General features: G+C 39.6%; 3 protein-coding genes across 6 annotated transcripts; 2 read left to right on the top strand and 1 right to left on the bottom strand.

Annotated features, from left to right (window-relative positions):
* Positions 1-529: 529 nt before the first annotated feature.
* On the bottom strand, positions 530-3,695 carry zgc:194242 (uncharacterized methyltransferase YdaC). Of its 2 annotated transcripts, none has more exons than XM_030769454.1 (4): positions 3,648-3,695; positions 3,076-3,205; positions 1,799-2,234; positions 530-863 (listed from the first exon to the last, which is right to left on the bottom strand). In XM_030769454.1, exons 3-4 carry the CDS (start codon positions 2,232-2,234, stop codon positions 667-669), a joined length of 633 nt encoding a protein of 210 aa, XP_030625314.1. In that variant the 5' UTR covers positions 3,076-3,205; positions 3,648-3,695; the 3' UTR covers positions 530-666. The 2 variants fall into 2 exon arrangements, with proteins under 2 accessions (XP_030625314.1, XP_030625315.1); XM_030769455.1 differs by lacking the exon at positions 3,648-3,695 and adding an exon at positions 3,349-3,398.
* On the top strand, positions 3,088-10,583 carry etv7 (ETS variant transcription factor 7). 3 transcript variants are annotated; one of them, XM_030769452.1, is made up of 11 exons: positions 3,088-3,161; positions 3,705-3,837; positions 4,197-4,507; positions 5,296-5,416; positions 5,759-5,923; positions 6,343-6,474; positions 7,987-8,160; positions 8,581-8,766; positions 9,107-9,249; positions 9,340-9,440; positions 9,876-10,583. In XM_030769452.1, exons 3-11 carry the CDS (start codon positions 4,472-4,474, stop codon positions 10,057-10,059), a joined length of 1,242 nt encoding a protein of 413 aa, XP_030625312.1. In that variant the 5' UTR covers positions 3,088-3,161; positions 3,705-3,837; positions 4,197-4,471; the 3' UTR covers positions 10,060-10,583. The 3 variants fall into 3 exon arrangements, with proteins under 3 accessions (XP_030625312.1, XP_030625311.1, XP_030625313.1); XM_030769451.1 differs by lacking the exons at positions 3,088-3,161; positions 3,705-3,837; positions 4,197-4,507 and having other exon boundaries at positions 5,089-5,416; XM_030769453.1 differs by lacking the exons at positions 3,088-3,161; positions 3,705-3,837; positions 4,197-4,507; positions 7,987-8,160 and having other exon boundaries at positions 5,089-5,416.
* A 2,810-nt stretch (positions 10,584-13,393) lies between these two features.
* Positions 13,394-16,250, top strand: pnpla1 (patatin-like phospholipase domain containing 1). The gene is made up of 9 exons (XM_030767820.1): positions 13,394-13,604; positions 13,716-13,948; positions 14,217-14,282; positions 14,397-14,606; positions 14,758-14,818; positions 15,157-15,381; positions 15,662-15,794; positions 15,897-16,019; positions 16,181-16,250. Exons 1-9 carry the CDS (start codon positions 13,394-13,396, stop codon positions 16,248-16,250), a joined length of 1,332 nt encoding a protein of 443 aa, XP_030623680.1.
* The last annotated feature ends 281 nt before the right edge of the window (positions 16,251-16,531 follow it).

The following is a 16,531-nucleotide window of genomic DNA, read 5'->3' as shown; positions in this document are numbered from 1 at the left end:
ATTCTACCCGCCACTGTTTATACGTAATCATCAGGAAATCCGCCACAGACGAAAAGCATCCCGGATATTGTAGTATTTCAGCTATATACGGCCTTTAGGGGAATTTTAAGACCGCCTCGGAATATTCTTTTTTATTATCTTATGTTTTCACTTCGCCTTTCCACCTTACTTCATTCATGAAAACTAAATGGTAAGAGTTGAATTCCAGACTACTTAATTGCTTCACATGCACTTTTGTGACTGTTCCAGAAATCTTGTCAGTTCTACAGTTCGTGTAATCAATACTGTTCTTATACTTAAAAAATTACTTTTCCTTCTCATATTTTTATATTCTTATTTGACTGTGTTGACAATAAGTATCCCATCTAAAGGTGTGGGCAGCCTCCTTACTCATTATGTACTGTTGTGTGAGGTGCAACACAACCAGATCCATCAACTCTGGATAACAAGATATTCATTTAAATAAACCAAAGTTAAAACCGAAACACATTTCAATAAGTAATTAACAGCATGATATAATTGTAGTTTCTTTCAAACCAGGGTCCACTAAAGTAATGACCATCTTTATTGTACGGCTATAATGCAGAATTCTTTGTATACATCATTTTCAATGACAGACTTTGGCAGCTTAACATTGATATATCTATTTCCTTCAGTTAACCCATCTCACTTAGCAGCAGTAGCAAACATAACTTGAAAGGTGATGAACTTGTCTATTTTGTCTTCAATAAAGACATCTGTGAAGCCGGTGTCCCTCAGAGCCTCCATGTAGACCTCAGGACGCCAGTTTTTCCCTTTTATCCACCCCCTAGATGCCACTGTAGTTACTCGGCTCAGATTGAGTGCAGTCACCATCAGTCCACCTGGAGAGACAGATTTGTTAAGAATGTCTGATGGATAGATACACTGTAAACCTAAACAAAATAGAATGCCTCAAAATACTTGAGGTAGCTAATTCAAAAAAGGAAATAAAGTTATGCTTAGCTAATTCAAAAAAGGAAACGAAGCTATGCTTCATGGAAAACGTTGAGTTTTGTGTCCTATTTTCAGGGACAACCCTCTGCCTCAAATCTTTTTATTTATCCTAACGTTTCTGCATTTAGATGGACAGACAAATAAAGAAATGTAACCACCAAAGTGGAACCATGATACATCAACATGAAGCATCTTAATAGGGAGTTAAACAACCCCAGGCCAGTAGTGAGTTTTACTCAACCACAACTCTAAAAATTTCACCATATTCTGTTGTTTTGTTGATGGTGATAAATCACTGTCTAAGCTGCCACTTCAGAATCTCCTGTGAGTCACCAGCAAGTTTGAACTTGGGTTGTATTGCCCATGAAGCAGGACTTCTTGGTCAGCTGCATAACTTTTCTTTATTAAACTTCCTATTCTCAACTGAGTCAGAGATTCTTGTCAGTTCTGCCTTGTATCTGGAACTAGTGCGCAGCTAACCATGTCCTCTTGACAAAAGTTAAGCCTAGCTGATCATGTTTTACCCTCATACATAAATATCAATATCATCTTAGCCACTGTTCCTCAAGAAAGATCAGACAATTGAGTAGTCTTCATCACTGAAGCTTCTGACAAATGTTCCCTAGCTGTCATCCCCCTTCCAAAGTCAGTGAGATCTTTTCCTCTAGCCATGGTAACCAAACCAGCTGGTAACTGGGCTCTTTTTTATACATGGCCCTAACCTGCATAGATGCTCTCCCGACAAGCAGAATCAGACATAGACAAGAGGAATCTTCCACGACAGACTTATCACATCATTCATTTCAGCAGGGTTGCTACTTACCAGGTTTCATGACGCGGTGTATCTCCGCAGCCCCAGCCCGCAGATCAGGCCAGAAGTAGTAGCAATTACAGTGAAATACTTTATCCACACTGTTGTCTGGAAAGGGCATGCTTGCTACATCACAGTGGTGCAGTGTGACTTTCCCACTAGCGATTAAATCCTGCATCCTTTTCGCAGCAGTCTGGTGCATATATTCTGAATGGTCGACTCCAAGAAGTTTCCCGTTGGGTCCTGAGAGGAGCCGAGCAGCAGCCTCCAGGCCCAAGCCCGGCCCATGACCTAGCTCCAGCACTGTGTCATTTGGAGAAATCCCACACATCTTGACAGCATTCTCCTCCAAAACCCAGTTCATCCTGTTGAAGACCTTGGACAGCACCCATCCTATCAGAGACTGAGTGGGATGCCCAAGCTGCCGGGCAATTTTGTTAGACAGCATCTGTAAAATACAAATAAACAAAAGCACAGAACGACATCAGCAGAGGCAGCCTAACTGAGTTGATCGGGGATCCCATATCTACTTGAATCGCGGTCTCTTTCTGATTGGTGTCCCACACAAGGTGAGTCTCTCAATGACGAAAAAAAAGTTTAGTCCAAGTTAAATAAGAGCCACAGAGGAGCTACACGAAATCAAGTAATTGCATGTAACTTTATTCATTTGCTGTGACATTTTATTTTTATAAGTTTATTTATTTATTTTTAACTTTGTGTCTATTAGTACAAACACAGGTAGGCTTTAAGTGCACTACTATACCAGACCTGCCAACCTTGAAGAAAGTCTTGGAGTACCACCTTATGTTGAAAAAATTTTCAGCTCATGTACACATGTGCGGCCAAAAAAAAACATAACATTTAGTATATTTTGGATAGCCAACTCTTTTATTAATGTAAGAAATCTAAATTCGAAGTGAGTGTATACCTAAAAATAAAACCTGAACAACTTATAGTAGCTCAATATAAACTCAGGCAGGGCAAAAGTTTAATTAATTCAATTTTGACTGTAAACATGACCTGGAGGACAAAAATCATTTCTGACTGTGCATGCACCTGAAAATAAAGTGGCCCACTTACAGTAGCTTAATATAAAGTCTGGCAGTAAAAGGTTTGATGAATATTTAAATCGAACAGTTAAATAAATAGGAAAACCAATAGCAGCACAATCAGTGAAACGGGTTTTTCTCAGTTTGACTTACTTCACAATCTCTCCCCCCCCCCCCCCCCCCCCCCCCCCCCCCCCCCCCCCCCCCCCCCCCCCCGCCCACTCGGCCCAGTCCGTTTACCTTTGCAAAGGAGTTCAAAGAACGGTCCTCACTTGAAGAACCAACCAGCCGGAGTGAGGAGGGGGAACGAAATGGATAAAAACAAGGTAAAGAGTGTTGCTGTCAATCTGCGGATCCTAGCTGCTGTCTCCTGAAATGACATTACGTATTTGTTAATCATCCCCGCTTTTTTGTAGGTGGGTGAAGGCAAGGGTATATCATATACAGTAAATCCCAAAATGTTTTGCCAAAACAGAGAAACATCACTATAAGTATGGTTAATCACAAACCTACAAATATATAACAGCTTGACATAGGGCGTAGACTTGAGTACTGCACAACTGGTCAAACTCACAAGGCGTCACCAGTTTTTTGCGTACTTTGGAGTGACAAATCGTGCCAGTCTTGAAGTCAAAACGCGTACAGGTTGGCAGGTCTGCTGAACTACGATTTAGTATTCTATATAAAACTTGTCAGTTGTCAAAACTATTGTTTCCTGTTGGTTCTGTTACAGCGCAACCTGTTATCAAACAGAAGAAATTTACAACAGGAAACGGATTCCAAACAAAATGAATAAATTGAAAACTACTCACATTTTGTTTCCTGCAACAGTATCCACTGACTTTGTTTTCGTATGCACGTCCGGGTAGATTTCAGGTTCACGGGAGGTCATATGACACAAATAGCAACTGTCGACTAGAGTTCACTCACCTTATCCAAACACTAGATGGAGCTATGTTTAAAGCGCACAGGAGGACTCAAGCGCACTCTACTCTTGTGCAGGTGAGTGCGTATGTGTTGAGAGCTCCTTACCCCGGTAATTGTTCTGCAGGCTGTAATATTCATTGTAAAATTGTTGTATAGCCTGTAATATTTATTGGTAAATATTTTTGTTAGTAATTAAAAGACGCCTTAAAGGCGGCAAATGCTATTTCCCCCCCAACCATGACATAATCATAGTTATCAACGTTGTCGCACATGATCTTGTTAATACTGGCCTCATATATTTATATGTTTCGCCACCAGTCACATAACGTCTCTCAAGCTTTAATTGTACTCTCTCTCTCTCTCTCTCTCTCTCTCTCTCTCTCTCTCTCTCTCTCTCTCTCTCTCTCTCTCTCTCTCTCTCTCTCTCTCCCCAGGCCCTTGGCTCATTCGCGCTACAGATCAACACACCCCCTGGCAGATCCGGTCTCTTTCGTTTTCATTTCCCGGAAGGATACTTTTAATATTTCATTCGACCTACCGAGCAATTACAAAGAGTTGCCGATTTAAAAGCACTCAAGCTCGCCTCGAATAGAATCAAAAGTTCCATTTTATGCTTTTTTACAACTACAGTCAACTTTTTTGACCCCCAGTCAAAAGGTTAGTCCCAAGGATTTGGAGGGCTTTTAGGACTCAGGTAGGTTACTGCATAATGACTGACGGCTCCTCTCCGCCTCCTTTGATCAAGGTACGGTACGATGTAGAAAAACTTCTTTTCCATGAACAATAACAAAGTTTTGAGCTTTTGAAAACTGAATCATAATTTTAAAATACATTTACATAGACTGTATATAGACTATATCCGAAATGGAAAATGAACCGAAACTGCAATTTTTCTGTTAATTTGATCATATTGTTTAAAAGAACCATCGTTCACATAGAGAATTTAAAAAGTGAGTAATATGCTTCGTTTTACGGGTTTCGTGTATTTTATGCTAGTGTTTCCCCTTTTGTTCTGAGTGCGCAAGTGAAATCAGAAAGGCAGATGATACGCAGAGCTCTTCATACTTTCACTTCTGATTGTTTTTTTGTTTTTTTTTTTCACTTGTGAGTGAGTGCCTGCAGGCTTTATGAACCACCACTGATTACTCACAAACACTGGCTATGCGCTCTCTCCGAAAAGAAACTATACATTTTTACAGTGTTTATAAAGATAGCTGTTCTTTCAAAATGGCAGACATGCGGGCAATTGAAATAGAATATAACAAAATAAAATAAAATAGAATAGAATAGAATAGAATAGAATAGAATAGAACAGAATAGAATGATATTCCACTTTCCCTTAGATTATAACACAATACTTTACCTTAGATTATAACACAATAACAGAGTAATTTGATAGAATTAAGCAAGAGCAATCTGTGAGTGAGACAAGATTATCAAACTAAAGCCAGGACTTTGTCCACTTGTGAATCCAGTTCACTGGTATATATGCAATTGCACTGGTTTTGTGTATCTATCTTTTCTGCACCACAGCATGACTGCAATGGCAACAGAGCCCCTGTTTATCCCTCAGCCCTGATGTCCACCAATACTAACACAGCCTCACTATACTCCACTGCCCCAGATGAACTCTGCAAACTGCCCGGGAGACTCCGTATGTGTCTTCACTTTCTGTTCCAGGAGCTTCGAGCAAGCTCTGTGATAGTCTGCTAAATATACTTTAAGTCTACTGGAAATGCAGTGCTATTTCACAGTGACACAGTAACTAACTGTAGTCTGAGTCGAATGCACTAACTTACATGAAGCATGTTGTAACAGCAAAATATTTAGAAGATTATCTTAGCATCATGTGATGTTGCTAACACCTTCTCTGTTATCCTAATTAAAAATATAGTTCATTTTTAACATATAATGTGGTGTACTTTTAGTTCAGATTAGTTTTTGATGGTGATGGATGTAGCGTGTAATCTGAAAGTAAGCATTACTATGGTTTCAGGGATAAACCCATCTCTGTGGGATAAAGATGATGTCAATCATTGGCTACGATGGGCTCAGAGAGAATATTCCTTACGAAAGACAGATCATGACAAGTTTGAGATGAATGGCAAAGCCCTCTGTCTCCTTACTAAAGAGGACTTCCGCCTCCGCTGCCCAAGTTCAGGTCTGTGAGAACACCTCATACACAACTTATTCCATACAGTTGTCATGGAGTAAGGGATATGTTCACATCTCACATTAGAAAAGGACAAGTATTGCTTACCTGGTGTAAAATTTAAAGCGAAAGAGAAGAAAGACTTACCCTGAAAAGTGAAAATTGTGACTTTTAACTCATTTCAGTTTAGAATTTTCTCATTTGTCAAAGAGTTACTGATGTTAATTTAGACCAATGTACAATCAGTGTAATCCATACAGGCGGAGCAGCAGGTATGTTAGCTGTATGTGATATGGGCATATGATAAATCATAGAATTGTGCTAAGATGGTATTAGAATGATCTACACTGTTTGTTCAAAATGATTGTTTCTCTAACTCAAATAATACTTTCATAAGCAAAACCTGAAGGTGTGTGTATGTGTTACAGGTGATGTGTTGTATGAATTACTACAGTATGTGAAACAACAGAGGCGTGGGGTGGTTAGTCAGCCCAGCTCTAAAATTCCCATCAGTTCTGGCCCTCAGCTACCCCAGTCACAAGTTCCAGAGCCCACTACAGGTGAGATTACACTCAAATATATTCCTGAAGGTTTATTACAGGGATGTGTTTCACAAAGCAGGATTAATCATTTAGATGACTAAAGTCAAAAGCTGTAAGAATGCTCCTTAGGTCTCAACATGCTGGGTTGTTCAGGATTTTGACTGAAGTTAACTTGCTAGCTGAGAAATCTTATTTAATGAATAATCTTCTATGTTTGTGTTAATGGTAGTTCTTGTTTTGCCTCAGGTGTGCATAGAACTAATATTGCAGTTTTACATGGTTGAGTGTGTGTGTGTGTGTGTGTGTGTGTGTGTGTCAGGCTGGGGTCCACTATCTTCATTTATTTCACATTACAGTATTTTGATATCCCATCAAAACCAATTTTCAATATTTCATTGAGACAAAACCAATCCACACAAACACATACCCTCACAAAAACTCACTGACTGAACAAAAAACACACTCAAGCCATATAAAACAAATATATGCTAACTCACACACACACACACACACACACACACATGCTCACTCACACACACACTTAGCAGATAAAACCAACATACACACTCTGGTTAGACACTGCTGCTGTCACTCTTCCTGTGTTTGTGTAATCTCTGGACATGCACAATAATGTCATCCATTTTTCTGTCACAGTTTTCAGAATGTGAATGCACAATGCTAGGATAATATATGATTTTTCAAACAGAAATAGAATTAACATTCTTTAAAATGATATGCGTATTACTGAAGAAATTAAGAAAACTTTGAAACTTGGTGATTGATTATTATCAACTTTCTGAGCCAAGAGTGAATAAAGCTCTGTATCACGGTTTGTTTGATGGAAAATTCTGGAGTTGATCTGGTGCCAGTAATGGAAGAAAACTATGTCGAGTTAAACGTGTTTTAGCCTGTAGAGACAACGAGGGAATAGTGGAAATAAATAATTTCTACACTGTCCTGATGAAGAATCCATAGCAATGAACCATTTAGCCATTAACCATTTAAGCATTTAAGCATTTTTCTCTCACTTCTGCATCTGTTCCCCCTGGTTGCTTCAGCTTTTTGCCCTGTGTCATATTTTTACAATACCCCTTTATAGAGGGTGTCATGTTCAGCATTAAACAGGAAGTAATATCTCAGAGATATTCATGAATTACATTACTGTTGTTTTCTATGACCGTGAAACTAGAGAGAGAGTGAAAGAGAGAAGATGGAGAGAGAGAGGGAGAGAGAGAGAGAGAGACAGAGAGAGACTCTTCATGCAGCTTTAGATTGTGTCTGTCATGTAGCATGGTAGGCGGGGACTGGGCCGGTTTACCTGCTTTGCTTATTCTAGAAAATGGAGGACAAAACACTTCCTTGCAGGGCTGCAGGAGTCAGGAAGTCCTGTATTATATCACATAGCAAAAATGACACTCCCATTATTCTTCTTGGAGTGTGCTTTGATTCGCATTTTTTCTACTCCATCTCTCTCTCTCTTGCTCTCTCTCTCTCTCTCTCTCTTTCTCTCTCTAATTTTCTTCCATTTAGCTTCCTCTGGCTCCACTAACCGGTCTATACCTCCAGCTTCCTCTGGCTCCACTAACCGGTCTATACCTGCATGTCCATTCAACCCTCATGCCAAAGGGCCTGGGAATCCAAGTCACTACCAAGAGATCAGGGTGCACCCATCTACCCAACACTACCCTCACACCACACACACAGGCAAGTGGGAGTTAAAACAATGTCCATAACTCTCTACTCCTGGATGACTTACAAACCTTTGTCCGAATGTTAAGATTGGAAATTCAGGTCAAATCTGAGGTATATTTCACAAAGTGAGGTTATACAACATGTGTGACTGGTAAACTGAGGACTACACTGACAAAAATCAAGATGGTATGGTGAGAACTTTTCCAAGATGACATTGTTCAACAAGAATGTTCTATGCAGAAGTGTTCAGTGGTAATTCAGAACTAGGGAACTATAAAAAAAAAAAAAAAGAATCAATAAAAGAACTTCTTTTGCTGACAGTCTTTTACGTGTAGTTTTCAAATATTATACATGATCATTTACTCTGCTTACACACAAACAGTTCACAGTTCACATGTCTCTGTCTGACTGCATGCCCCTTCATCTCTCTAGATCTCAGAGGTCTTCCTCACCATCCTGAGGAGGCACAGTACCCACCATCCACAGCTGGGTCTTTTTCCACACACTCCACCGAATCAATGGGCATCAATGATAAAGATGAACCCCTCAATCTGTGCAGCAGAGCAGAGCGCTCCAGAAGTCCCCCTCGGCAAGCTGAGGCCAACGGAAAGATTGCAGGTACCTGTCATTCTCAGACATCTGTAAACATCTAAATGTTTTCAGACCAGAGTTTATAGGAAATCAGACACTGTATATCTCTGGAGACAGTAGATACAGTAGCTGTAAAGGAAAGTTTCGCCGGCTCTCACAGTGAGTAGAATGTATTCAAACCATGACTTAGATATGTTTTATCCTTTCCCATAATTCTTAATAATTATACTACCACATATAAGCACCATACAACCATATGAAACCATGAAGTATTTCAATTCCATCCATTTCTAACCCATCTGATGATGTTACTTTGACTGTGTAACCAATCTGATCTATCTATTGGTGCTGTGTTTGCCTCTGTCAGACTGCAGGCTCCTGTGGGACTATGTTTACCATCTGTTATCAGACACACGCTATGAGTCCTATATCCGCTGGGAGGACCCAGAGTCTATGGTGTTCAGAATAGTGGATCCAAACGGGCTGGCTCGGCTCTGGGGAAACCATAAGGTAAGTGGAGGTCTCAGATCAGATCACTGTGTTCTGGTATTATGGAGGCACGTGTTGGTTTACCTTGTCTTTGTATGTTTGGTGGCACAGAACCGAGCAAACATGACTTATGAGAAAATGTCCAGAGCTCTTCGGCATTATTATAAACTCAACATAATCAAGAAAGAGACTGGACAGAGGCTGCTCTTTCGGTAAGTAATTAATTCCTTTAAAAAATACCTTTAAAAATTAAAAAAAAAAAAAAATCAGTTTAGTTTTCAGTAAAACCCAGAGGTGTGTCTTAAGGTCCAGTGAGAAGGGCTGAAGCATTTATTGTTTGTATGCATTTTAATTCTGTTTAGACTTTAACCTTTAATATATAAGACATTTACATTTTTGTGTAATATACCTCGTACTTTTAGTCAGAGTCACTTGTGTACAAAGTTATGACTTTAAGAGGTCTTACACCTCTCTGCAAAGGTCAGGGAGCTCAATTCACTGTGAGTGTGGAGCCATAACTAGCCACTCTACAATACCTAGCCTAGTTTTTCTGTACAGTGTTCAGGATCAGATCCACAGTCCTGCTATTGTGGGACTGTTTCTCTAATCTTTATTCCACTTCTGCCTACTCTGTGTTGTCTGAATAGCTTTCTGAAGAAGCCAGAGGAGATTATTCAAAGCAGATCAGACAAAACAGATGCAATGGACTGTCCTGATAGTCCAGCATCTCCAGAGTACAGAGAGGACAGTCTGGAGGTATCACCAGACTCCAGCCCAGAACCAAAAACAGCTGGACCAGAACTAACCCTAAGGGTCTCCCCAACACCCTGAATCTGATACAAACTACCATGAGCTGGAGCATTTGGTAATTACACACAGAATGAAAGATCTGTGATGGACAGACATGAGACTATTTGAAGAAGAGATGATTCAAAGGATATATAAGCAGGATCTTAAACAGGACTTTGGTAACAGGCTCTGTGAATGTTTTTTCTACTGTAAATCCAGAATGACACTAACCTCCAGGAACATAGCATTATTGTGTCAAAGCAATGTGATTATTCTAATTGAGAAGATTGCTTTTACTGAGTTCTCAGAATTCTCTCAGGATTTTGGTAGAAAATGCTAGTATAATTTGAATATGAGATTCTAACATTACAGGTTCTTATGGCTTTTCTATGATTACACATTGATTTTTGGATGTAAATGGTGGGATTCGAAGAATTGTGCAGAACAGAGCATTTTGTAGTTTTCCAGTGCAGTTTCATTGTAAAGAAAAAATGTTAATTTTTATATGTACATTTGTACTCTGTTAACTTTATTGTATTTGACAACATGTGAATTAAAAAGGTGGTGTGAGAGATATAGAAATGATTATTTAGCTTAATTCCTCCAGTGAAGTTTCCAGTCTTGTAGAAATGTATGTTTTGCCAAAAAGGAGGTTTTGATCTGTGAGGTCCATAGAGTATCTGTTCCCCATTGTGGTCAGCCACCAAGCCTGTTAAATCAGTGGTTTCTGGTAAAACTGGGAATCCCAGTCATTTTGGCTAAGCTGTCCAAAATTCTTCGTTTTTTTTTCCCTTTCATCCAATTGTTTTTTGGAAGCTTCATGGAACTGCAGGATTTCAGTTAGAGAGAGTGGTCAGAATAGAGCCTTTATCACATGATCCTTAGTAACTGGGAAAAAAATGAATCATTGTATGAATTTTGGTCGTTTGTCAAAAGTAATTTGGCTTTCTTGTAGAAAAAATGCAGAAGTGAAACTAAATGTAAAACTTACATGTCTCTGAGCACTATAACGCTTTGCACTATAATATGATTGTCACAAACACACCAGAGAGCAGCACGCAAGTGCGGAGTAGCAGGATGTTTAATTGCTGAATGCAAAAGAATACACAGGTAGGAAAACAAACCAGAGTTGGGAAGACAAAGGAACACAGGAGACAAGCATGAAACACAAACAGAATCAAAGACTGGAGTACACTATACAGGACTACCTAGCTTATGCAATGGCACACTCAGAAACCACATTGAAAGTGAAGATTTTGAAACAAGGTGCCAAACAAAGGGGTTTTTAAAGAGAGGGGAATCAGGGGTTACAAAGTGAGTGCAGGTGAATGGGATGATGAGATAACAGACCAATGATTAGTAGACCGGCGACGCAGATCTCTGAATACTGGAGTCATTGTGGGAGGAGACAAGGTCGTCCTAATGATATAGTACTTTGCACTGTAACAAATTTAATTCTGTTTGGTTGAGTGAGTGCAGCACAATTCTGCATGGAGAAAATCAGTGAAAAAGAGTTTCTAAAAAGCTTTTGCTGAAAACTTGTGTTTTTCTCAGAACAACCCAGACCAAATAAGACACAAAAGTGAAACTATTGGTGTGATTACTGTGTGGGAAATGTTCAGAATTCAGTTTAGATTACTCCTCTCCTTAAGATTTAGCCTTCAAACAATGACTCATCACAGCATAGACAAGCAATAATATATGCTCATGTCTGTGAACATAGTCTTTGACAGGCTTGTCTGACATTTCAGTTTTGATACTTTCATTTTGTTCCCACAGAGGCAATGTGTATTTTTTATGGTGTTGATCACCTTCAATGTTCTCACCATTTTCAATGAGTTTCAGGGAGTCACTGCAGATACATTGTCTGAAGGAGTGACAGATACAAAAGTATCTTAAAAGATCTGGGAGTGTAGCCCAGCATCTTCTCACTGGGTGAGTCTGAGATGGGTGAGCCTCAATAACTAATTATTTCATGACTGTCAGTTGGTTTTACCTTGTCTCACTTTTTTTTTAAATTTTGCACTGCCATGGGGTAAGCTTATGTCATAAAATACAGAGTAATAGCAAGCCTGAGTGATCTTCGTCCCAGAGAGACGCAGTGTATGTACGCAGTGTGTGTCAAGCATGAGTGATCCTCAGCCCAGAGAGAGGCAGTGTATGTACGCAATGTGTCAAGCTCACACAAATACACCTCTAAAGAGCATTAGATTCTGGTATGATAGATTAACACTGGAACTAAATCCTGCAAAAGTGTCATCACTTAGGAGCACAGCTGGGGTTTTTTTTTGTTTTGTTTTTTTACTGAAAACGTGACTATAATTCAACCACAACAATAGATTAAATGAAATGTAAAAGCTCTACAGTTTTATTTTAGGATTTCAAATTTTATCTTTATTTGTAGTGTTTTCGCTCTGCTCTGGATATGGATTACCAGATGTAAGGTTGACAACTGTGTAAGGTTGACAACTGTACATTTGCACTAGCCATCCTGTGTTAGCTCAGACATATACATAATTGCTTCAAAAATCATAAACTCAGCTTTTCTGGGTCCATGCAGCTGTTTCTGCTTGCTTTATAATTTAGAAGAAATAAACTCTTATTTTAAATCCCAAATACATTTTAAAAGAACTTCCACTCAAAAACACTGATCAGGAAGTTTTTAAATAAATAAATATATAAAGATAGATACATGAAAAATGCATGCATGCATACATACATACATACATATCGTAAAAACGGTCAACAGCTTTCAAGAGGTGATTAAAAACGTTGAGACCCTAACAATGACAGAAGTGGACACGCAGCCACTAGAGGCGCCGTGTACCTTAGTCACTACGCTTGAACTAACCTCGTTGTTAATTCCTCGAATTCCCTGGTGCTGCTCGGAAATGTTCTTGAATTTTACGATGACGTTGTATTTGGGAGGAAAACACACACACGCATAAATTCGACAGTGTTCTAAGTACTTCAGTAGAAAAATCTTTGTGTAATATAAACACGTTTCGCTTTTAAACAATTCACTCTCCAATGTAAAATGCAAACACGAGATGGTTCGAAAATAGCGCCCTCCTGTGTGTAAAGGATTATGTGACAATACGGTTGAATTAACCCTGCAATGAATTCTGTCCATCTCTTGGAAATCGACTTACATCAAAACAGGAGAATGAGACTAGAACTTATACCACAGAAAGGAGGAGCTTCTGGATTTCATAACTGTGATGCGCCTCAATATTTATAGGAGCCTTTCTGAAGCTTACGAGTTTAGATCAGGATTTTAGACAGACACAACTTGTTGCCGTAATTGCGCGCTCTTTCGCATAAGTGCTGCACTTTTACGAAAAGTGTGTAAAAAACACAAAATTTTATTTTTGTCATGACTGTCATACACGACTCATGCGATCAGTTTGGGAAATCACCAGTTTATGTCTCCTTCTCCGGTTCTGGTTTCTTGGCAACATATCAGCTCGGTGCAGTTCAGTGTCTTTTGGACAATGCGCCGTGGGTACTGCAAAGTGCACCACGGGTCTACGGCGCATCTGCAGGATCAATAGTGGCTGCAGCTGTGGTTTGCGGCTCGAGCATGGGTAGGATTTTCCGTTCGTTTCTATTTTTTTAACGCTGTTCTTGTTTGTTTAGTATGATCAAGTTAACGAACCCCTTTAATTAAGGAGGTTAACTTGTGTTCTTTTTCATAGATTCTGTGAAGGATGAGCTGGTGGAATTTGCGAAATTTGCAAAGCAGCATGCCCTTGGTCCGCTGCATCCCAACGTGAACGTGTTGAAATGGCTAGAATGCACACTCCGTCGGTTCCTGTCCGAGGATGCGCACCGTCTTGCGAACGGCCGCTTGCACATCTCAATGACACGTATTCCGGATGGCAAGAACATTCTAGTTTCTGAGTTTCAGTCTAAAGATGATCTCATCAAAGTAAGAAGAGAGAGTTATTATTAGTTATGGCTTTATAGTACACTGCGCTGATTTTTCCATGTAACTTTCCCCTCTAACGTTTAATCTAAAATGTTAGAAAGGAAAACAGCTATTCACGGGCTATTCTCTCCTGCCAAGGGTTTGTGCACTCTGTCCCTCTTCCTCATCCTCCCTTGCTGTTCAAATCATTTTTTAAAATATGGGTTAAACATTAAACATCATTGAACTTGTTTGTGTGTGTGTGTGTGTGTGGCTTATCTTCTGTAAGGCCCTGTTGTGTAGCTGTTTTGTTCCTGTGTATTGTGGGGTTTCCCCTCCATCTTACAAAGGAGTGGTAGGTAGAAACAGCACTCTTCTACTGGCATAAACATACCTCAGCATGCTTACTTCGAACAGAAATATCATTTATTTCAATTTCAGAAACACTATAACAACTTTCTTTAAACAGCACTACATTGACGGAGGGCTCACCAACATTCAGCCCATCCATGACACCTCCCACACTCTCACCATTTCTCCGTTTGCTGGAGAGGTGGACATCTGCCCATCTGATAAAGCCTCCATCCTCTGTGACCTGGTCATCAATGGGTTCTCTATGCAACTCACACTACCCAACGTCTTCAGAGTGTCTGATGCCCTATTCCCACGTGACTGGAGGGTATGAAATCCTTTACTAGCAAAGAAGTCCAGAGGCCAACATAGTTTTTACAAATCTTTTCCAAAATGATCCTGTAAACTGGCTTGATGGGAAATTTGGATGACACTATAATTTATGTAAGATAAAACAGAAGTTTGAGTTTGACTCCCAGGTGCTGAGTAAGGCATACAACAATGGATATCGGGATGCCTTTCACTACTTAAACGAAAGCTGTAAGTGTTTCGCACCATTTCTCAGTATGTTTTTGATCCACTCATACATGTTCTCTATGCATGTTACCACAAAAACAGCAGTTGTTTGTTACTTGAACTAAATAGTGTCAGTTTTTTTCACCATACTAAAATTGACCCCAGATATTATTTTATCAAATGTTAAAATTATATAATATGGGAATAAATGGATGAATGGTTTGATCCATAGATAGACAGATAGATGAAATAAAGATGAGCTAGACGGAAAGATCAAAAATGGATAACAGACAGATGGATAAATTCAAATCTTGGCTGGATTTGAACAGGTTTGATGCAGATTTGTGCCAGCTGTATGATAGACTCCTGCTGTGCTGGGGCGCTGTGGTCTGGAGAGTGGACAGACTCTCAGACTGTGGAGGACGGGGAAATGGGTGAAGAGACGGAGAAGTCCAGTACAGTGATAGCCTCTCAGCAGGAAGAGGTTTCTAAAGAGGTCTGCCCACAAGTGGAAGACTCCTCCTGGAGGAGTTCTGTCTTTCTGGGTCAGTCAAGCTATAAAAACCCTGAACAACAGATCCCTGGGGGTAATTCAAGTTATTCACACTAAACACTGTTCATTTTAAACTCCATCTATTCATATCAGTAACAGAATCTGACATACTTAGAAGGTTTAATCATGAAATGATTTGATTGTACACAAATACTATTTCTGTTTCTAGTTGATTTTTAGTTGTTTCGTGTATATTTATTCATTTTATTACATGACATTTTTTCTGTGGGGTAAAAAATATATGTCAGCAGATCTGCCCACCACCACCACTACTATCAGTCTCTCTCTCTCTCATCGCTATCTCTGTCTTTCAGCGTTGTTGTGGAACTACATGGTACACCTGCAGATGATGGGTATCCTGAGTCTCTACCTTCCACCCAAGATGATATCATATCTGCTCCTCCCAATTTCCTTGACTGTCTTCATCATCACTACATTCACTAATAGGTATTCATTTCAAATAAGTGTTTAACATAACAACGTTATGCATTTAAAACACGGATTTCTGAACGTGAAACGCGCTAATTCATTCTCAATCCTGTCCATCAGCTTTCAGCTCTGGTGTGTTGAAGCTCTGGTGATTGCTTACTGGCTGTGGCAGGATGCCAAACATGTTTTAATCTTCTTCATCAGCATCGTGACCTCCAGCTTACAGCGCGGTTTAGGCAACAGGTACACGCCCACGGGGCTGATCATGATTTTAATGTAGCTGTTTGTTTTGGCTACAGCAAGCTTTTCTGTGTGAGACAGCGTGAATGCCAGTCAACATTGTGTTTTTCTTTTTTTCAGCTTGTATATATGCTCAGCACAATACTTTTGTGTGTTTTTGTCAGGCTGCCCCTGTTGTTCCTCATCCCAACGCTGCAGGCCCAGAGTAAATACAGACTTGAGGGGGAGCACTAATTCCTGGCAGAATCATGTTCATTTACAACACTGAAATAATTTCTTTTCAGTGGTTTTCCATGTTCAAAGATAAAGAGAAAAAATAATTATAACCTTAATGTTAAAATCGCTGTTGTTTGTTAAGAGATGTCTTATTACCTGTGTAATTCAATGTAATGAAAGGACAGGAGGAGGCACCTGATATTTTTACACATACGGATACCAATACAACTATTTCCAGCCTTTTATATTGATTGTTTTCAAGTTTCAATAAGAGCAATTTTCACATTCTTTAGCACAAA

This window comes from Chanos chanos, chromosome 3 (assembly GCF_902362185.1).
Source record: "Chanos chanos chromosome 3, fChaCha1.1, whole genome shotgun sequence".
Classification (NCBI taxonomy): Eukaryota; Metazoa; Chordata; class Actinopteri; order Gonorynchiformes; family Chanidae; genus Chanos; species Chanos chanos.
Note: the sequence above shows the minus strand (reverse complement) of the source record. Positions and strands in the feature narration are given on the sequence as shown.

Excerpts from the sequence above, each read along its gene's own strand:
- pnpla1 (XM_030767820.1), top strand. The coding sequence starts at position 13,394 with ATGACTGTCATACACGACTCATGCGATCAGTTTGGGAAATCACCAGTT. Across the intron at positions 13,949-14,216 it reads CTAAAGATGATCTCATCAAA|GCCCTGTTGTGTAGCTGTTT; the intron begins GTAAGAAGAGAG and ends ATCTTCTGTAAG. Across the intron at positions 16,020-16,180 it reads CAGCGCGGTTTAGGCAACAG|GCTGCCCCTGTTGTTCCTCA; the intron begins GTACACGCCCAC and ends TGTTTTTGTCAG.
- etv7 (XM_030769451.1), top strand. The coding sequence starts at position 5,251 with ATGCAATTGCACTGGTTTTGTGTATCTATCTTTTCTGCACCACAGCAT. Across the intron at positions 9,250-9,339 it reads GGCTCTGGGGAAACCATAAG|AACCGAGCAAACATGACTTA; the intron begins GTAAGTGGAGGT and ends TTGGTGGCACAG. Across the intron at positions 9,441-9,875 it reads GGACAGAGGCTGCTCTTTCG|CTTTCTGAAGAAGCCAGAGG; the intron begins GTAAGTAATTAA and ends TTGTCTGAATAG.
- zgc:194242 (XM_030769454.1), bottom strand. The coding sequence starts at position 2,234 with ATGCTGTCTAACAAAATTGCCCGGCAGCTTGGGCATCCCACTCAGTCT. Across the intron at positions 864-1,798 it reads ACACCGCGTCATGAAACCTG|GTGGACTGATGGTGACTGCA; the intron begins GTAAGTAGCAAC and ends CTGTCTCTCCAG.